This window comes from Carassius gibelio, chromosome A19 (assembly GCF_023724105.1).
Source record: "Carassius gibelio isolate Cgi1373 ecotype wild population from Czech Republic chromosome A19, carGib1.2-hapl.c, whole genome shotgun sequence".
In the NCBI taxonomy this organism is placed as follows: Eukaryota; Metazoa; Chordata; class Actinopteri; order Cypriniformes; family Cyprinidae; genus Carassius; species Carassius gibelio.
The window spans coordinates 19,661,137-19,682,354 of NC_068389.1; the positions used below are offsets into that span (position 1 = coordinate 19,661,137).

The 21,218-nt window shown below is 39.6% G+C and overlaps 2 protein-coding genes across 3 annotated transcripts; one reads left to right on the forward strand and one right to left on the reverse strand.

The window, feature by feature from the left end:
- Positions 1 to 836: 836 nt before the first annotated feature.
- Positions 837 to 11,678, reverse strand: LOC127935169 (SWI/SNF complex subunit SMARCC1). Its single transcript, XM_052532803.1, has 28 exons — positions 11,446 to 11,678; positions 10,652 to 10,771; positions 10,358 to 10,443; positions 9,647 to 9,728; positions 9,463 to 9,555; positions 8,414 to 8,483; positions 8,242 to 8,311; positions 8,056 to 8,131; positions 7,790 to 7,912; positions 7,586 to 7,665; positions 7,306 to 7,427; positions 7,170 to 7,229; positions 7,046 to 7,080; positions 6,641 to 6,753; positions 6,337 to 6,408; positions 6,135 to 6,248; positions 5,887 to 6,040; positions 4,287 to 4,397; positions 4,076 to 4,135; positions 3,370 to 3,628; positions 3,128 to 3,280; positions 2,631 to 2,680; positions 2,420 to 2,513; positions 2,092 to 2,225; positions 1,851 to 1,985; positions 1,392 to 1,551; positions 1,236 to 1,307; positions 837 to 1,138 (listed from the first exon to the last, which is right to left on the reverse strand). Exons 1-28 carry the CDS (start codon positions 11,620 to 11,622, stop codon positions 1,092 to 1,094), a joined length of 2,922 nt encoding a protein of 973 aa, XP_052388763.1. The 5' UTR covers positions 11,623 to 11,678; the 3' UTR covers positions 837 to 1,091.
- A 440-nt stretch (positions 11,679 to 12,118) lies between these two features.
- LOC127935168 (KAT8 regulatory NSL complex subunit 1-like) lies at positions 12,119 to 20,907 on the forward strand. 2 transcript variants are annotated; one of them, XM_052532802.1, is made up of 12 exons: positions 12,170 to 13,880; positions 15,144 to 15,285; positions 15,365 to 15,438; positions 15,517 to 15,682; positions 15,820 to 15,970; positions 16,365 to 16,559; positions 16,929 to 17,021; positions 17,111 to 17,237; positions 18,030 to 18,156; positions 18,304 to 18,407; positions 19,096 to 19,264; positions 19,578 to 20,907. In XM_052532802.1, the coding sequence occupies exons 1-12, from the start codon at positions 12,202 to 12,204 to the stop codon at positions 19,773 to 19,775; spliced, it is 3,225 nt and encodes a 1,074-aa protein (XP_052388762.1). In that variant the 5' UTR covers positions 12,170 to 12,201; the 3' UTR covers positions 19,776 to 20,907. The 2 variants fall into 2 exon arrangements, 1 of the variants encoding a protein (XP_052388762.1); XR_008147997.1 differs by lacking the exons at positions 18,030 to 18,156; positions 19,578 to 20,907 and having other exon boundaries at positions 12,119 to 13,880; positions 19,096 to 19,244.
- The last annotated feature ends 311 nt before the right edge of the window (positions 20,908 to 21,218 follow it).

Below are 21,218 nucleotides of genomic sequence, written 5' to 3' on the forward strand. Positions count from 1 at the left end.
CTACAAACCATGGTAATATTTCTTTAACATTTTTCATAGATTTATTCAACAATTCTCAAAGTGACAGTTCAGCATAAAATTATAATTATTTACTTATCTTTGTTGTTCCAAACTTATGACTCTGTCTTCAGTCAAACACACAGGACACGATATTAAGGAAAATAAGTCGCTCCTTTCCATACAATAAAAGTGTTTTTGCTGAGAATCTTTCCCTGGCGCCCTCAAATATCACTTGAGCTTCATTTACTCACATGTATGGAAAAGAGCATTTAATAATTTCTTCCAACCCTTGTGCACTAGAGTGACCTGTGATCTAAGAGTTTCCTTTAAAAACGAAAGCTGTTAAAACTACATCTGGAACAGATCAAGTAATGGCGCAGTTAAGTTTTCTTCATAGTTAGAAGGAACACTCCACTATTTTTGAAAAATGGCCTCGATGTAACTACAGAAGCTTCATGTTTTAAACAGGAAAAATATAGAAACTCTTATTTTTGAGCGAGATGCTTACGGCCCAATCAGATTCAATTATCTATGCTAAGCTAAACTAAAAGTGCTACCACCAGACCCGGAGATCTGCTGAATGGATTCGAAAACAGTCAAATCCAAATGTTTAACTTCTGGGGGGAGTTCTAAAATCTAAATTGCTTCTAAAATTAGCCTATTTTAAAAAATAGTGGAGTGTTCCTTTAAAATATTTGACTGTTGAAATACCTGTACCACAAATATCAAATTAAATGTTTTAAACGCATCAGAGAATAAGCTACTAAATTAAAAGAATATACAAGTAATAGACAATCTTCTCAAGTAAACTTCAACAGATGAGGTGACTCAAGAAGTTAAACTCCATATAAAAGATTTATTCTTACTAAAACAAATGTTTTGGTGCTTGGTGGCAATACAAAAAAGTTTCTACAAACATTAAGTACAGACACATACGGCAACGAAAAGCCTCAAATCTTATCCTTATATGCCAGCATCGATGCTTAAAAAATATTAAATATACACAGAAGAAGTGCTATTGTAGAGATGAACGTGGGTAATGATGTGACCGTGTCCTTCATGTCATCTTGGGTCTTAAGGAGGTGAAGACATTACATGGGTGTTGCCCCATCAGTCTGTGAGGATGGTGGAGTTTGGTCTGAGTTGGGAAAAAAACAGAAAGCATCAGGATTTAAAAGGTTTTGAACACTGCACCTGTGTTGATCAGCATTTGATTTGAGGCATGCGTTACTCACACATGCCATTGGGAGCTCCAGAGTGCCGAGCACCCACGATCTGTCCAGTACTAGCACTGCCCACCGACCGACCTGAGAGGGATGCAAAAAACTATATTATTAAGTATAGGAGTGAGCATGAGACGAAAGGGTTGACTGATGTGTAGGAGAGTATACCCTGGTGAAGAGGGTTGTATGCTGTACTACTGCTGCTCTGTGTGGCTCCTGCTTGTTGCTGCTGTTCCACATTCTGTCGTGCCTTTATCTCAGCATATTTCACCTGCTCCAGGTGGAAGTTCTGCCTCTCCGACAATAACTGCTGTCTCTGCTGCTCCAGCTACAACACACATATCAAATGAAGTTTAAACATCCTAAATCCCTATGTTAAAATGCAGTCAGCAAGATCTTTCTCGATTTAAATGAAAGAGAAAAAAGGTTTGGAACAACATTAGGGTAAACGAGTAAACGATAACATTTTCATTTTTAAGTGAACTATCCCTTTAAGAGATTATCTAAGAATAATTAAATAGCAATTAAAACGCCAGGTCGTAAAACACTGAACAATAACTTAGTGTGCTCTCAAAAGTTTTTTGGAGTGATGCCAGATCTTGTTTGAGCAAGGCGGTCTAAACTCACAGCCTCTTTTTCTCGATCCATAATGGTCTCCAGCTCTTCAAAGTGTCTCAGTTTGATCTCCAACTTCTTCATCTGAGTCTCAACCAGCAGAGCCACCAGAGATTTGATTTTCCTCTCCTCTACTGCAGCCAAGTGCTAGAGGGACAGAAGAAGAGAGAGAACAGTGAGTTCAGATGAATGGCTTTTCTGTCGCTATTAAAGGTCATGAAAGCGGTTGCCAGAAAAGTAGTTGGACATATACCTTTGCTTTGGTAGCTGCAGAGGCCAGTGCTGCAGCAGCAGCTGTGGCGATGTTTCCCTCCACCAGCTCAAGCTCCACCCTCCTCTTCATCTCCTCTCCATCGCCTTGGGTGAGGCACATGTCAAAACTCTCCTCTGGACAGACATACGAAGAGTTATAAAGATGAAGAAATGCAGTAGGGATTGCATGACAACTCATTTTTTTCCCTAGATGTCCAGAAAATAGACTTTGTGAGAAGCAAAGATTACATGATTGAGAAAAAAAAAAGCATGCATATAAACTAGTCAATGCCTAGATTTAATACGCAGAGCATCGGTGATCCTCTGACCTGCTGTGCTCTCCTCTCCCCTCTCTCCTTCACTCTCTTCTTTCTCTTCATGCTTCACACGCTCTACCTCTCCCAAGATGCTATCACCCTCGAGCTACAAAAGACAGCACAGTCTCAGTGACAACCAATCGCACTTTCTTTAAGATTTGTGAAATAACAACATAAAACTTCAGAATGGATGATTATTTGTGTCTGGAGATGCTTCTCATACCTTTTCATGTTGCTCATATTCAGTGCTCATTGTTTCTATACCACTCCCATCTAAAAAAAAAAAAAAAAAATTGTATTAGTCATAATCCCAATGTTGATCATAAGATGCCTTATATAATATTGGATGTTCAGAGGCCATTTAAGATTATTGATTAAATGACATTATGAACATTTTCTTTCACTTACTGCCCTCCCCTGGATGTTTCAAGTACAACCGCTCCAATTATTCTTTAATGACTCTAAAATGGTTTTAACATGCACAACCATTTAACAGTTTGGGGTCTTATGCTCACCGAGGCTGCATTTACTGGGTCAAAAAAATTTAGTAAAAAAACTGAAATGTTGAAAAATATTATTTAACTACAAGGGGGAGACATTTAGTTTCTTATAACCAGTCTTAACATGCATTTCAAAAGTGAAATCAAGTGGAGAGTAATTTTTAATCTTGACTAACATACATAACAAAAACATACAAAAATAATACAAAAAAATAAGTACCAGTCTTTTCTGAATGGTCAGGATGAAGTTCTGCAATGCTGCCAGTTTGGAGTGTAAAGGCCGGATCTAAATTATGGCCAACTCTCTGTGCTCGGTGAAAGCTGGCACTGAATATCTCAGGTGGGGCCTCTTCTCTTGCTCTTGAGAATTCCTCTGAAGACAGTTCAAACATTACATACATATTTCCTCTTAGCACACGCATCTTCAAATCAGCGCACACACACTAACAGACTAACCCTTACCTAAAGCTGCCCTGGCGGCTGCAGAGGCAACTCGAGGGTCAACCACAGATGCAAGGAAAGCAACAGTGCTCATTACAGGGTTCCCTGACTGGCTGAACGGGACAGGCTGATAGGCCAGAGGACCCATTGAGGATTCAGAGTTCTCTAGGTATGGGTCCTCGATGGGTAACCGTAAGAAGTGAAGAATACAGTCATCCTGTGTGCGACTGCCCACATGCTCGGACACCTTATTCCAGTCATCCTTATACATCTCCAGTGCCTGGAGAGAGATATGGCATACAAAAACAAATAAATCACAACCTTTTTCAGGCCAAGGACCCCTAGGGGATAGAGAGAGATGGAACAGGTCCTCCATATTAAACATTGTATAAAATTATAAACCATTTTAAATCATTATTGCATAAAACGTATATGTCTTTATATCACAATTATTGTGATATATGTACAGAGCCATATACATCTATCTATCTATACATCGTGTTTTACTTGACCCAAAATTACAATACAAAATAAATTTTAATGTGAGAAAGACAATGAAAAACTGTTAAAATGTAAAAAAAAAAAATACAGCTGGATTTTTAGATTCTTAACTTTAGTTTTGGGCAAACATTTTTTTTAGATAACTGGCAACCCCCTGCAGTACTGCGGTTGAAGACTCCTGAGTACTGAAGCTTTCAAAGTCTTGTTGACTGTTTGACTGGCTTACCTCCAAAAGCAAGAGTGTTTCCTGTTCTGTCCATTCTCTCCCTGCACTTGCACCTTTACTCTAAAAGATGAAAGCAAGAAAAAAAAAAAAAAAGACAAAGCAAGCACAAATTTTTTAGGTGCCGAATCTCAATGCACAAAGAGAGTCTAGAAAGTTGTGTTAAACACTGCTAAACTTAAAATATGTTGCTAACATTGCTTGTGGTTTTTACCTTTGGATGTTTCTTAGCATAAATGTCACTCCGTAGACCAAAGTTCTGCAGGTCAGATGGTTTTTCTATCAATTTCTCTGGAAAGTGCAACATATGCTGAGAAGCTGAAACCTTCGAACACAAAAAAAAATACATTCCATTTATTATTTTTATTTCTGTAATGATCACGGACCTGTATAACGGTTCAAGGTAGGGCAGGCCAATATGTTAAAACAATTATCGATATGTTTTATCAATAATCACTTTAATATGGCGATATCTGATAATATCATCTTATTCAAGCTAGGGCTGCACAATTAATCAAATTTCTAATCGCGATTACTTAATCGTTCAAAGCAACAATTAATCGTTCAAAGTCCACTTATGATATTCGGCGTGCTTAAGATGCATTTTTTTTCTTTCTACAGGTTATCTTAAGGGTTTTTCCCATTATTTTAATTTTAAAAATAACATTATAATACCATTCTTTTTTTTTTTTACTTTATTATTTAAAGAAGAAACCAATCTGATGTATAGTTGACATTTGAGACCGCTATAGAAAAGCACTAAAGGTTTTTCAGTTCGAGTGTTTTCAGCTGGTTTATATTCATATAAAAATATGGCATGCAGTTGCATCAAACAATGGTATAAACATCATTCAATAGAAATTGTGATAATTGTAATTAATAATCACAATTACAATTTCAAAGGAATAATCAACAATTATGATTTTTGTCAAAATCATTCACCCCTAATTCAAGCCCCGTCCCTGCCAGAGACAACATAGCTGACATGAACCATAAACACACATCAGTTTGGTTGCACTTTATCTGACAGTAGCCTGCGATTCAGTAGGCCTAATTTAATTAAAAGGTTTGTTTTTCTTTTCTTACTTTGTGCTTAATATAAAACATTAGCTTTGTTGTTATGTTAGTGTTGTTAATTTCTACAATGCTCTTATGGACATTCTGATGGTGATTGTAAGAATGATACGTTTAATTTCCTTAACGTGTAGCACTGTTTTTTTACACTTGTAGTCAAGCTAAAAGATACTTCTTATTTGTCTAAAATTAGCAATTAAAAACAAATTGGTTCCTTCTGCATGACCAAAAACAGAAAGGGTTTTTTTTTCTCATATTTTTAGAGCTCCGAAGTGTCCTTATAGGCCTACAAAAAAAAAATAAAACTGATGCATCATTTATTTGGAATAAATAAAGTAATTACAAATGTTATTTGGTATTTTATTTTTGATAATGAACAGACTGCAATGTCTAGCCGTATTAGAATTGACGTGCGTAGGCTACAATTTCTCATACAGTTATTTCTTTTGTTTTGTTAATCTGTTATTTGTTTAAATTAATATATTTTGCATATGTATCCTTTTATACAGGCTATATGAGTTTATTGTACTCTGCAGGTGCGTGATGTGAATCCTCCTGTTCTGTTGTTTATGCTGGAATTTGTGCATGTAAAATTAAACAGATGCAAAAAAAAATAAAATAAGGAAAAAGGCACAGTCAAAAGTCTGTTGGGATTTATTTTGTGACACGAACGGCCGACTAATCATTTAAAGCACAAATTAGTTTTTTGGCAATGTAATGTCAAAGTACTTCTGTATTACCTGTAAGGGTCTGTGCTGTAGTGGGACAAGTCCGGACGGTGCGTCTGTGAGAACATTAAAGTGTGGTGTTGGGGGTGGGCCCATGGGGAGGGGTCGGCTTTCTGCATCTACCTGATAGTTGATCAACCCCCACTGCTCCAAAAATGAATGAACCCTTAAATGCACACAAGCAGGTTTATAAATGAATTACAAATTATTCATAAACTGGAGTCAAATGAAGTGGGTAAAAGTGACACTTTTATACACACCTTATTAGTGAACACACATCTCCTGTGAGGTTTCGTCTACAGGAGGTTGAGGTCAGATACTCCTGAGGGTTTAGCCGGTATGTATCAATCATGAAGTTGCGGTATGCAAGATATCTTCAAACAAGATATGAACATTTATTAAGAGTTCAAGATTATGAATCTGATACAAATAGTATTTGCATATGTATACAAACTGACTTACATTTCTGGTGTTTTGGACTTATTTTTCCCATTGTAGAACTCAGGCAGAGCTCGCCTCTCTATCTGATGAATACTGAAGAACAAAGATAAAAAAGCAGTATTACTCCTCTTAATTTTTTTTTATTAAAATATGGTAAATACATAAACTTTAAAGAGTCGAATTTGATCTGTTTATCTGTAATTTTATATATATAAGAATAATAAATGCCTGCATATGTTCAGAGCACTAGGCCTCAAATCTGTCAACTGTAAAACTGAGAACATGAGTTGGCGTAATACGGACACTATTACAGTTCAACCCTCACCAGTTGTAGTCGAACCAGGAGGTATAGGTGGGCACAATTATGTGATGTGTTTGCTCCGTGGCACTCTCCTCCCCCTCCATCCCACGGCCAAACTCCCTCGGCTCCTCCTCATCCTACACACACACACACAATAGGTCAGGATGTACATATTTAAAGCACATGGCAGATATTGTGAGCTAGAGCTCCCTTAAACTGGGACTTGACTTTAAACAAAGTTCTGGTTGTAGATTCTGTGTAAGGCTGGATAGTCATACACAGACTAATGCATGGCTGAAAGGGTCGAAACATTATTTGTTCACTATTAGAATAGAGCACTGTTGCAGTGTGCGGTCCTTTTTGCTCTTTTCTGAAGGCATTCTTGGAAGTTTTTGGTCATGTACATTTTGTTTAGCTAGACTGACTTACTCTGACACCAGAAAGCAGGTCCTCTTCCTGGTCATCTGACAGAAATACACAGATATTCAAGGTTATTGATGAAATACAAACGGATCATGATTCACTGAACAGTCAATTCCACAAACAAACTTACCTAAATCAGCCATAATGCCTCCTTTGACCGGAGTGTTTTCACTGTCTTTTTTCAAGTTTACTGTGAAAAAGAAATAACGTGTTACACTCTTGACATCAACATAAGAACTTAACACAGAAGGGAAAAAGAAACTTACCATTTTTAGGCAGAATGACCTCCTCCATGTTTGGGACAGGCGTGGGATCCTCCATTTCTTTAGTGAGGTCCTCCTCTGGTTCCGCCTCCTCTGGCTGACCACGCTTCTTATACACACCTGAGCTATTGGATAATGCCAAATTAATACGTTAATAAGAATCAAACGCAATTTTGCCTCGAACTTCAGAGAATTTGATTTACTAGGCTCCAGTGACTTCTTACGTTAACTTGCATTGGTGACAAAAATGTGACATAACATTGACAAAAAAGTAAGATTAAACCTTTTTTTTCCTCCTTTCTTCTTAGACTCAGAGGACGGTGGAGACGGGGAGCGCCGTCGCTTCTTTACAGGTTTCTGTTCCTTTTTAAAAAATAAAACAAAATACTTTAAAATAAAAACAAAATTCCAAACTACAAAACTAAACTTAATTTAGCAAAACAACTAACTGATTTTTAACAATGGTAGAAATGATGTATTAACAAACCTCTGTGCTTTGGTAGATACGTCGCCTGAAACTCATTCTATTCCCATTCTCGTCAATCTCATAGTCTTCCTCATTCATCCACTCATTATATGTGTCTGTGTCGAGAACCCATTTGGTATGAACCTGAGAAAAGATACTGGCATTTAAGTAGACATTCTTACTATCTTATCACTACAAATAAAAGCCCATCTAAATATTTGAATCACTGTTGAAACCCAACAACATACAAGATGACATGCAAAGATTAGTGTGGGGATTTTTTTCACCTTCCAGCACCTGTCTGGGTTGGGAGGTTCTTCTACTTCTCCATCTACATCCCTTGCTGATATAAGGGAGTCATAACTGAAAAAATAAAATATGAAAACATATACTGAATACAGATCAAAAAGTAGCATTTACAAATCTGAACATTTAGAGCACATATGCAAATGTGGGTGTGATGTATTCTCTACCTGTCTGGACACATGCCCCAATGTACCATCACTTGCCGATCCAATCGCATGACTGGTCTAAGCCACTCTTCTGGAAAAGACCCAACAGTGAACGTTATACACACAGATGGGAACATTTCCACAGATATACCAAGAATCTGCATGGATTGAAAGATACAAAAAATTAAAACACCTTCATCTGCTGAGGAGGGCGATGTATATATTTGGTGGGTGGCTTGTGACTTCTCCTCTGTCACTGTGCCCTGAAAATGCAAGCAAAAAAAATTTAAATACACTAACAAATAATATCTATATTAGGGATGTACACAAGAAATCAATAGGGGCGCTCCGACTGATCAGCTACCAATTGCTATCAGACAATAATGACTTGGGAAGTTTGATCACCAGTCTCTATAAAGAAAGGCAGATCACATAAACCAATCTCAAGCTGATGACGCGCCTGCCATGAAAGGTTTGGTATGACATGCATCAGCACTGCCTTAATGTACCCCTTACGTACTGCACACGCACTGCAAATGGATAAGGCCTATGTGTGAACCTGGCATGAGGCTGCCTAACATACAGCTCACGAAACCAGGCTTGTGCTGTGTCTAAGCTATTGCCAAAAATTGCAGCATTGTAAAAACAAAAATGCATTGCATATACAAACATTTAGGTGCGATAATTATATATATCTTAAAAAAATAATTTTTATAATGATTATAATGCCCCCTTCACCCCTCAAAGTAAAAAAAAATCAATCACAGATCACCTAAGCGGGGAATTCCCCCATTTTCAAAAAAAGAAATTCAGGCCTTCAATGAAGCTCTGTAAAAATAATAACTGGGGCATTACTATAAATAATTCTACATGATAAAAATAAGGCTTCATAAAGACTGGTATCGGTATCAGCAGATACTGCTTCCTGTAATTAACAATCGGTTATTTGCCTAAAAAAAAAATCACCCTTAGTAATAAACTAGTTCACTAACAAAACACTTTTTTTGTCACTATTTTTTTTTTTTTACTCTACAGAAAGCCCAGTTATTAACTGGTTATTTATTCTCAAATAAAAAGCACTGAAACAGCATATATGCATCATACTTGTAACGTTTTACATTTTAACAGTTTTTATGTGTTTAAGTTCTTGACTACAAAATTGTTCTAAATGCACATCTGAAGAGTCTAGTGTGTATTGGATATATTTTACCATTTATTTGGTTCTATTATTTTTCCACTGACCTGGTGTCGCACAACAATGTCTTTGAGTTTAAGAGCTTGCTTCGGTTCAAGATCAGGAGACAGGTACACCACAGGTCTGCTTAATAAGTTATTCTAGCATGAACAAAACACAGAGATCAAATACTGCAACACACACAGACACGCTTAAGATCTTTGACTTCACAAAAGATCCAAGCACAAATACCTGTATCAGACTTTTCTCCACAGAGATGAACATCTCCACATTGCGATCCACTCTGGATGAGTTCTGAAGATCAAAGCGTCTCCTTTAATAAAAAATAAAATATCACAGAGTGGATGATGCAAGTCTAAAATCTTTATCGACACTCAATTTTATTGGCTAAAGAATTACAGTTTACATTTACTGTTAGCTGTATGAAGCCAAAAAACTTACATCATGGTATAAGTAACTTTAACATCACTATATTGTAATTAAAATCATTCATATATACACTACCTTTTATAAGATTGGGGTCAGTACGTTTTTTTTTATTATTATTAAAAGATTTGCAGTTCTTTTGAACTTTCCATTTCATTTCCACAAAACTATTAAGCAGCACAACTGTTTTCAACATTGATAATGTTTCTTGAGTAGCAAATCAGCATATTAGACTGATTTCTGAAGGATCATGTGACACTGAAAACTGAAGTAATGACTGCTGAAAATTCAGCTTTGCTAACACGGCAAAAAAATACTTTTTAAAATATATTTAGACTGAAAACAGTTATTTTAAATTACAATCATTATCGTAATAATATTTGATGATATTACTGTTTTTACGGCATTTGTAATCAAATAAAGGCAACCTTGGTGAGCATAGGAAACTTTCAAATGCATAAAAAATACACATTTCATCCATTATACAATCCAGCATTATTTAGCATTATTACTAACCAGCCCTGTTCTGTCTTGAACTTGTACACTGATCCCAGAATATGACAGAGAGCACCGCCCGGCCTTAGATCCAGAAAACACTTTGCCTGAGGACAAAGAAACAAGAGTGAAACAACTGATCACTCATAATTCTGCAAAACTAGGTTTCATGCTATGACTGATCTGGTTGTGGTGGTGATGATTACCTACTTGACTATCAAAAAGGTAAATGGAAAGGGATGTACATAAATCTACAGGAATAAAAGTGCTTATGGATGGTTTGTCAGAGAAAGAAGAGGAAAAGCAGCAACTCACTGGGAGTTTTGTAAAGCTTGGGTTATTTGCTCGCCGGCCAAATGAATCTTCCTGAAACTGCAGCAGTTGGATGACCAGCCCAGACAGAGACTTACTGGAGGGAGCCTCAGTCTGTACATACTAAAGAGAGGGGGGAAACAAAATACTGTATTCTTAAAACTAAATGACAAATTGAAACAAAAACTGACAACAACTGCAAAGAGGCCTAAACCCTTTTGAGTGTCTAAGAGCTTTCACTTCAATGGATTCTGCTACATACTGTACTAGTACTATTGGATGGTTTACACATTTAAAGAGTATACCTACTGTTTTACCTACACTGATGCCATGGCATTGAGAGGGGGTGTGTCTGTCAATGTAAACAAGTACCTTTGACCACAAACCTGTTTCTGCAAACTTAAAGCTGCTAGCATGCTGCTAACATCAACACTTACTTACACCGCGTCACATAGAAACTACAAAGCAGTCTTTTTTATGCTGAATCAAACGGTGGATTTATGGGGCTTGATATAAATGTAACTTTACCGCTAAAATTAACAGAATGAAAGTTGTCACAAGTAACGTAATTACGTTGAGACCGTATTCTGTGGAGTTAGCGGTTCATTCCTTTATTATATGAGGCAAGCAGACAAAATACTACCACACAAAACAGTCTTTTGCAGTTTGAGGCTGTAATAAGAATCAGAAAACCACTAAAATCACAAGACAACCAGAGCGGTCTGTAAAGAAATCAAAAAGAAAGCTTCAGTTAACCACATCATACATGGTGTCCTCCGGCTATCTAGCTCGCTAACCTTTTTATAATGTTTTCCAATCCAACTGCGAACCGTTTCTAACTGAGAGATTATTTCCGGGCTTTCCCAGAATTTACAGCACGGTCCACCGTCCATTCTTCGACTCAACGAAGAGCTGCAACCGGCTTGACTTGTCGTAGGTCCCGCGGCAGCAGATCCTTGCGCTTGTGTAGCCATTGTTACATGCTAAATTAGCCTTCGCTGCCCAGAATGACTGAAGCCTCCACAGCGCCTCTAGCGGCCAGACCAAAAAAGGCGCCAACGACGCCTGCTGCATACACACTGTACATAACTGCGTACTTGCCCTCTCGTTAGATTACTACAAAAGTAGAAGGAAACAATAAACGGTAGGTACAGGTAAATAGAAATTAAAAACTGTAACAGGCAATCTGAAGGATATTTAATATATAATATATATTTAATATAAGGATATATACAATTTCTTATTTTTCTTATTTTTAATTGTTGCTACATATACAAATATAATAAAATCGGAGAAATGTAAAAAAGGGTCCATCACAGTACAAATCATATCATGTTGTTTTCATTGTTATGAATGTCGAAATGCAGCTGTCCTTAAACACTACTTTTTTCAAACCAGACGTTCAGACGACCTGAGATAAGTGATGTGTCCTTAAAAACTTAATACTGCAAGCAATTAAGATCAACCCAGGACATGTGAACAAATGTATAATGTGAACTAGTTTTTGAAATACCCCTAATTCTTTACTTGAAGGACGGGCCAGTGAATGGCGCATGCTCAGTGCGAACAGGGAGTGTTGGAGACAGCCAGCAGTGCAGGGAAAGGCAAGACGGGTGAAAAGAGAAGCCCGTCTTCCTTTCGAAAAAGGAAAAAAATACGTTAACGGAGCTTCGTTGTATGTCACACCCGGCCATGCCAACGACACAGCGATGTATTATTACTGCAATCGGAATAAAATGAGCGCTAGTGTAGCCGGGCCTGGAGTGGAGAGCTGCGGGGCCGGGTGTCCGCATAGCGCCAGCCGCTGCTGCGGGGGAGGGGGCTGCGGTGAGCCCGTCAGCGGTGACGGAAGCTCGGCCGCTGCGGCTACAGCCACCAGCGCTGCCCCAGTGCGGAGCTCAGACAGGGAGAGCAGCGTAGCCGAGGCCCAGGCGTTCCGCGAATGGGACGATGCCACCTCCAGCGATGCGGATCCGGCCCAGAAAATGAACGATGAGGGATTTTTTACGAACGGCGCTGCTGATATCACACGGGAGGGAGACGAATGCGCGGATTCGGGGGAATACGGCGGAGGACGCGGGCGTTTTTGTAGACAAAGCACTGGAGCGGGCGAGGATAACACCATTAATATTGATCATGAAGGAGCTGGCTTGCGGTGTTTCATGAGCGCTAAGTCAACAAGGGACGAGCGCAGAGCGAACGCGAGACTGCCGCCGGTGCGCACCGCGAGAGCCCGACGAGGACACACGGCTCACGCCGAGACCCCGCGCGCGGTGTTGACAGCCGCTGCAAGGTGTGGTCACGGGAATTCCGAGCCCGCGGTCATCAAGCGCAGGGGATGCAGTTTAACCCGAGTCTCCAAGAGGGTGTGTTTCTCGGGCACGTACTGCGGCAGCTCGGACGCCGCGGCCCGCGTTGGTTCCAATGGTGAAGCTCATGTGAAGAGCTCCGCGAGCACTGCCGAGACTTTCAAGCGCACTTCTTTACGTCGTAACCACTGCGAAATAACGACCCAAAAAATTAATTTCGCAACTTGCCCGCCTGATGAAAGTGCCCAGCTGCCCACATGCAGGACGGCGAAGGGGCGCGTCAGACTGTACAGGGTGCGCTCCTTTCTTTCCAGCTCTGCCAACTATAACAACGGGGTCAGCGGAAATGGTGCCCCTCACAATAGCCTCCCACTGCAATCCTCCCTCCAAGCCGAGCCCGACCTACGTGATTGTGTAAAAAAGCCCCTGTGTGGCCTCTCTATCATTTCTCCTCAGTCTGAGAGTGGCCCTCCTAACGGGACAGAGCCAGAGCCACAGCAGTGTGACCATACAGGTGTGGTTAATGATGCACATGGGACTGAGGGCCCCAGCATGGAGCAAATAGAGGCGGTGAAGGGTGAAGCCGAGCGCAGGCAGGCAGAGCTGGAGGGTCGTACCGACCACCTTTGGCGGCGCCTGCAGGCCGTACAGGTGAAGCAGGTGGAGAGGCATGTCACGCAGCAGTTGCATGGCCTACACAGGAGGCTGGGGTTGAACTGCACTAGAAGGCCCAGTGCTATATCCAGAAACTCAGCCGAGCTGAGCAGGCTGGCACGCAGCTGCAGCGAGATCCTTCGGACTGCTGAGAGCACCCTGGACTCGGACCACACGGCCAGCAGCTCCGGAGGTGACAGTGACAGTGAGGAAGATGAGGGATTGGAGAGAGGGGGTCGTCGCTTTAGACCGCTGCCAATAAAATCAATGTAAGCTTTTATCACTATGCTTAACCTCAGGTTAAGATCTCTTAAAGCTGCGGTAGGGAACTTTTGACGCTCTAGCGGTTAATAAACAGAACTGCTTGCGTCTTGCGGGAAGAACATCGTAGCCGGAACTACTTCTCTCTGTTTATGTCTATGAAAAATCACAAAGGGTACTGGGCTACTCCGCCGCGGTATCCCCGAAGCAATCTAAAATAGTCCGAATATAAACACTTATTATAGGTGCACCCTAGTGATTCAGGACAAGCCAAAAACACGGTTTGGAAAATGGATTCATGGTGTACCTGCTTATTATATAAATTTTTCTACATTTTGAACACAAACAAAGTTACGGACCGCAGCTCTGATTGGTTATTTTTTACCGGGAGCGATGGAGTTTCTGCAAATGGCAATAGGACCACTGGGAGGAGCCAGAGGAGCATGATTTTTTTCACAGATGATCTGTCTCATATTCTTCTGTCAGGACATAATGACAGGTTTAATAAATATGTAAAAAAATATTTATTTTACAAAAGTTCCCTACAGCACCTTTAACCCAGAGTTAAGTAATGTTTTTTTTCCCATCATGAGATGCCAAATATAAAAAAGGCCCAGGCACAAGATGGAGCAAGATAAGCCAGTGTTAAAGGATAGTCCATCCAAAAACATTCTGTCATCATTTACTCAACCTCATGTTGATCCAAACCTGTATGCATTTGTTTGTTTTTTTTGTGTAAAACTTTCAGTATTTTTGCCCATAAAATGGAAGTCAATGGGAACCACAACTGGTTATAATCATTCTTCAAAATACATTCTTTCTTTTGTGTTCAGCAAAGAAAATAAATGCATACAGATTTGGATAGACATATGGGTGTGTAAGTCATGACAACTTTCAGTTTGGGGGAGATTGTTCCTTTAAGTGCTCAGTGTGCCTGTATATACATGCATGTACATATGTAAAAAAGTTTTAGATGAGTCATTGCATGTTGGTGTTGCCTTTTGAATCACCATTGTACTTTGCAGTGTACATGCTGCACTGGCTGTTGATTCATGGCTGCCATATTGGGAGGCTATCAAGCCATTTCACGCCTGGCTGTTGGGAATAAAATGGGTCAGAAGAAGCTTCATGCTCAATTTTTTAGGACCTCCAAAATGGTCCACTTGCAATGTTTTTGCATTCCTGTAGCTTGAACAGTACACCATGGCACTAGCAACGCCAAGATCATGTGTTTTATGCATTTACTCAATATTTAGTTTTTTCTCTTTTAGTGTCACTGGCAAAGAATGGCAGTGGGCAGAGAGTAGGGCGTGGCTTGGCAGCAGGTGGGTGTGGCTTCAGACTCAAGTATCAGAGCTTGAGTATCGGATCCGTGCGCTGACAGAGCTTTACACACATCTTCGACAGGGAAAGGTATTTCGGGTGACCATCTGTATATTTTTCAGTTATTATAGGTGGTTTGACTCATCTGTATTTTTTTTGTTTCATCCAGGTTCGGTCCACTTACTTTGTCCCTGACACACCCCTCAGAGCATCAAACCCCTCCTCCGCATCACACAACTTCAAGTCAGTAGACTTGCATACAAACACACACTGGTCGATTTTTGGATTTGACATTTAATGTACTATTGCACTACCCCCTAGGTTGTCCTCTGCTGGTGATCCTAACAGGAAGTGGCAGACAGAAGACACCACCTCTCCACAAACTATGCCCAGTCCTCCACCTTCTGCCGCACGGGTTCGACCGTTACTCTGGCAACGACATCACAGACTCATTCGCCTGGAAGATTGCACAGAGCTGGGGTCAAAGGTGAAGTCAGTTGCTTCTTTTCTGTTGCACAATAACTTTTATTATTATTGGCTGCTCTTCATTTTGAATGATGCCTTGAAGAGAAGATATAAAACAGGACTCAATGCTGAATTCATGAATTTGTGTGTCCCTCTCAGGCAGTTTCATTACAGTGCTGGTGTGAACCACCGGCTGTGTGTGTGTTATGTGCTGGTGCTACTCCTCGCTCCCCCTCAGACATCAAGCATCTGTGGATGCGTCAGACCTGGCTCGATATGTCTGTTCACCCTGTCCTCTCAATGCCATCAGGTGAAATCAGGATTTTCTCTCTGTATAATCTCAAGATTATTGGTTTTTTTGTTTTCTGTGTGTAAGCGCAGAATTGTGTTAAGTTGTATATTATTTAAATCCATCTATATTTAGCTTGGATTTCAACTGTACAAACTGTACAAGGTTGTTTAAATGTTTTTTTTTTTTTTTAGATCAGTGTCCTTGAAAGTATGCTTTCATTTTACGATTGTTGACATTGTGGAATTTTCTTTCTTATTCATATACTAATATATAAAATTATAATATTGAAAGATAATAATATAATGTATATATGTATGTATATATTATATATACTTAAGGTCGAATTTACATATAGGGTGTGTGTGTAAGTGTGGCTTTAGTGTCCTTATACTTTGAATTTCCTCCATTGCAGATTCACCCCTTGCACTGCATTGTGGGATACGCCCGCTGGCCGGGCACCACTCTCATAAATCACTACAGTGGACAGACATGTCATCAATGTCCTCTTGGCCAGGGAGACGGGGCCAGGGACAAGTTGGGAGAATGAGGAGGAGACTAGTTTGTCCTCGTCCGCCCAACGCACTGCCTCCTTTATTTAACACACCTGGTGGGTGAAATATATATTGTCACTTATATCAACACACAAAAACAGTCTGTAGTACACTACTGCTCAATGTTTGAAGGTAACAGTAAGTTTATATATATATATATATATATATATATATATATATATATATATATATATATATATATATATATATATGAATATGAATAAATTAGGACTTTCTTTCAGCAGTAAACACATTTATACCGATAACATTAAACCGTAAAGATATTTATAGTGTTACAATTAAATGCTGTTCTTCTGAACTTCCTATCCATCCAATCATTTGTGGAAACAGAGTCCAACTTTGTTGAGCAAAAAGATTAAAATACTTGAACCATTTTCAAGAAAGTAACACAATTGCTTTTGTAGGTGGTGCTGGATGCAGAAGTCAGAGGGGAGTGATTATTCCCAACTGTCTTCATCCACAAGCTCTAGATTTGTCCCCAATGACAGACACACCCACTCAGGTACATCTGGTTAAAAAAAAGCAAAATGCCAGCAGCTCACAATTCTATGTGTTGAGGATGGCTTCCTAAACCTCTCTCTTGTACCTCAGCCTTTGCGAAGGAGGAGAGCAGAAAGCTCATTTGACATCGACAACCTGGTGATGCCTTTGGGCCTGGCTGGACTAGGAGCACGAGTACAAAGATTACAATACAAGGAAATCATCACCCCAAGGTACAAATAATGCCACCTGACCCACAAAACCACAACAATGAATATGTACTTCAGGGATAGGCAGCTCCGGTCCTGGGGGGCCACTATCCTGCAGAGTTTAGCTCCAACCCTAATTAAACACACCTGAACAAGGCAATCAGTGTTTTCGGGATTACTAGATAGATACAGGCAGGTGAGTTTTTATGAGGGCTGAAGCTAAACTCTGCAGGATAGTGGCCCTCCAGGACCGGATTTGCCTATCCCTGATGTACTTAGTACTTACTCAAAAATATGACAAGAATGAGCGGTTACATAATAAACATTTAACATTTGAAGCATGTTGTTCTTTTGTCAGATAGCCATTGTATAAAGTGGCTTTGGTTTCAAGTAATTTCCCATCAATTATTCAAACACAGTGCCAAGTATCCACTGTTTCCTTGTGACCCATCGTTTATAAAGTATAACAGGTACATACCAAACTGGAGCCAGTCTAGTTACATAAGCATGTAGTGCAACAGTGACCGACAAGAGCGGTACATATACAACGTCTGGGAGGAAATGATTAAACAAACTATTTTTTTTACACTACATTTACTTAAAAAAAAAATAATTGTCATTGTTGACATGGCTTTTAGTAGATTTGGTATGTGAGAGAGAGAAGCTGTCACTTCTGTTAATTGGCCAAGCTAGCAATTTTTATTTTATTTTATTTTTTATTTTTTTGACTGATCCTGATAGTCTTAAATTGTTGGCTGATCTATAAGTCTAGCACTACCGTTGATGAAAAATGTGTGTCCTATGTCATGTGTTTAGCTGGAGGGAGCTGGACTCTCTCTCAGCGCTCTCTAAAAATCAGGAAGGGGCACATGCCCTGTTGTTCAATTACAATAACACCCAGTACCAGCCCAATGGGGAAGGACTGGACAATGAGGAGGGAGAGGTGTGTATGCCTTTAACAAGTTTTTCTTTTTACATGCTTTCTCATAAACATACCTGGTATTTTGCCTCGATATTATGTATTTTTTTTCGACCATTCAAAATTATCACTGTATTAGTATGACAATACTTGTTTGCAATGTTTGTATAGGTGGAGGATCTCTCAGACGCTTTGTTTCTGAGGCGCCATGCAGTGTGTGAGAGCAGAGAGAGGAGTCGGTGGGGGAGCTGGGCGCGCAGACGTCGCCGGGGCAGGTGAGAGGCATATGTTATGGAGAATATTTAAAAGGGTGTCAGTATAATGTCTTTTAACAACATGGGATCGAGATATATATTTATTATTATTATTACTTTTTTTTCAGCAATGATGCATTGAATTTGATCAGTTGATAGTAAAGACATTCATAATATTACAAAAAAATTTATTTAAAAGATTCCTGAAAAGGCGTAATAGCTGATAAAATAATTTTTTCTGTCACATGAATAAATTACACTTTAAAATATATTAAAACAGAAGATATTTTATTTTAAAGCTAATAAGCAGTAATTCACAATATTACTGTTTTTACTGTATTTTTGATCACATAAATGCAGCCTTGGTGAGCATAAGAGACTTCTTTCAGAAACCATTAACAAACATCTTGCAGACCTCAAATTTCTGCAGTACAAGTTAGAAGTAGATTGCATGAATGGTTAATGTAATGTCACATCACAACTTTTTCATAAAATATGTATTTGTGTAGTTAGCAAATAACTTCAAGAATCTAGGTTAAAATTTACAGATAGTAATTTGGTACTGAAGCTTAAACGTACACCTATTTCAAGCACTCTCTCAATCAATATGTGGCCATAAAACAGTGGGTAGTTTTAAAATAGTTTTAGATGAAGTATAGCATGTCAAAACTGCAGGACGCTGCGGTCTCTGCTTGACTTCCTCCCTCAGATCTTCTTCCTCCTACCATGGGGATGGGAAGAGCTCCAGGGGATTGGAGCAGACACCTGGCTCTCCAGATTCCAGGCAAAGTCATTTTGCAGAAGGAGATGTCTCGCCATGCAGTCCCTTCTGTACTGGAGCGGAGGATCCCTTCAGCCAGGCTGAGGATGAACAGCAGGTGTGTGTGTGTGTGTAAGAAGGAGAGAGAGAGAAGAGGAGGACTTAATGTTCTGTTCAACTTTATTATTGATGTAACCATGGCAATTATTTAGTTGGAAGAACATCCTGTAGTTAAAAAAAAAAAGTCTGCCTTTTTCTATTTCTCCATGTATCGTTAAATCATTGAGTCTTCTTTTGGGGGCTATTTGTGAATCCTGAAAGATATATATGCTGAATATTCTTTACATTGTGAGAGAATATATATGCATATAATAAACCCGGTGTTTTGGAGTTTAATAACCTCAATGAATCATCTTCTTTTACACTTGCAGGCTGCGCTGCCATGGGAACGCCGGTCGTTCCCCTTGCAGGAGTCAGAACTTCAGTGGCTGCAGGAGGAGGAAGAGGCGGAGCCAGACGAGGACCCGTGCACCGCCAGCGGCCGCAGCCAAAGCACGGACTCGGGCATCTCTGTGGGCAGCCTGGAGCTCTCCCCGAGGACCCCTCAGCAGCACTCAGGCACAGAGTGAGCCACCCCTCACACACTGTCCTGCAAACCAGCCACCCCGACGACAGTCTCTACACCTCAGGATTCTCCCACACTTCCTCTTTCCTTATACTCACCCTCTCCTTTATCATAGCGCATCATTTGTCCAACTGTTTTTTCTGCTCTAGTATGAGAACAAGACCACAGCTCCCAATGCCATTGACCCTGTCCACCCTTTTATCTAAACACGAGCACCTTGTGTCTTTACATCCTTAGCCCTTTCCCTGAACCCTCTGGAGCCTTACATAAAACCTCAGAGCCTATTATTTATAATCTTCCCCTTAAACCTTCACTCATTCGCCCAATAACAAGTGCATCTTCACCAACAGCCCAGTTTGACAGTGAGCATCTCTGGTCCTTCCTTATACATCCTTTAAACTCTTCTTCACCAGCCTGCCCCCGATACAGCTGCCATTCAATCTGATGCTACTGTAATGAACAGATGGTGTCTGTTTTTCCGTTGTTTATTCATTTCTTTGGACCTGTCTAAAGCTTTTTCTCCAGCTATGTCAGTCAGTCATTTTGTATTTTAGTAAATCCTTGTTTAAAGCTCTATGCTGTTTTCACAGATAACAATGTCACGCCAACATGGAACAAACCCAACTTGAAAACTCTTGATTCTTGATCTCCATTTAAGGCCTTTCATATTATCTTCATATTTTGTGACTTGGTTACCTTATTCATGTGTTGTATTGTGTGTATTCTGCAGAGATGTACTCATACTGCCGAAGAATCATAGCATTTCAGTTCTGTTACATGCTCTCTGGGATGCTACCCATGTCTTTCCTCCTCCCTTTTGAGCTCAACACAAGAAGTATTTTTTATTATTATTTACATATGACATGCTATGTGTGTGTATATTATGTTTAAGGAAGAGTGATAGTTCTTGTGTTAATCAGAGAGTGTGTATATATGTGTGTGTGTGTGTGTGTGTGTGATTTAGACAGGTCTGTGGTACTGCTGCATTAGGGGGTAGTCTTGGTGAATAAAAACATAATTTTGTAGGAACACAACAAAACAGGAGCAGATAAAAATAAATGGAAGTTCTATTTGAAACGCACATGATGCTCTCAATGCAAAGACATAATAAAAGGAGTAAACACAAATGCAAACTACTTTTGCTTGATGCTTATTTACTTATGTTCCTGTATGGAAGAGCATTTAAAAATGGGCTTTCATATTCCTGCCTATTTGGCCTAAAGGGAGAATATTATTTCATAAAAAAATATTTCATTTATTCATTGTTATTATATATGTATAACAATTTTTGTTTTGTTTTTGTCATGGTTTACTTGCCCCATGGAGTACCGACCCATTTTCTTTATTCTGTACTACACAAAGGAGATCTTGGCGTCTTCATACATTGAAGAAGATTGTGATTTTAAATGGAAAGACAGAAAAGTAACATTTAAGTATACTTTTACCA

Excerpts from the sequence above, each read along its gene's own strand:
- LOC127935169 (XM_052532803.1), bottom strand. The coding sequence starts at position 11,622 with ATGGCTACACAAGCGCAAGGATCTGCTGCCGCGGGACCTACGACAAGT. Across the intron at positions 3,281-3,369 it reads AGCCGCCAGGGCAGCTTTAG|AGGAATTCTCAAGAGCAAGA; the intron begins GTAAGGGTTAGT and ends AACTGTCTTCAG. Across the intron at positions 1,308-1,391 it reads ATACAACCCTCTTCACCAGG|GTCGGTCGGTGGGCAGTGCT; the intron begins GTATACTCTCCT and ends CATCCCTCTCAG.
- LOC127935168 (XM_052532802.1), top strand. The coding sequence starts at position 12,202 with ATGCTCAGTGCGAACAGGGAGTGTTGGAGACAGCCAGCAGTGCAGGGA. Across the intron at positions 17,238-18,029 it reads AAGGAAATCATCACCCCAAG|CTGGAGGGAGCTGGACTCTC; the intron begins GTACAAATAATG and ends TCATGTGTTTAG. Across the intron at positions 18,408-19,095 it reads CGCAGACGTCGCCGGGGCAG|ATCTTCTTCCTCCTACCATG; the intron begins GTGAGAGGCATA and ends TTCCTCCCTCAG.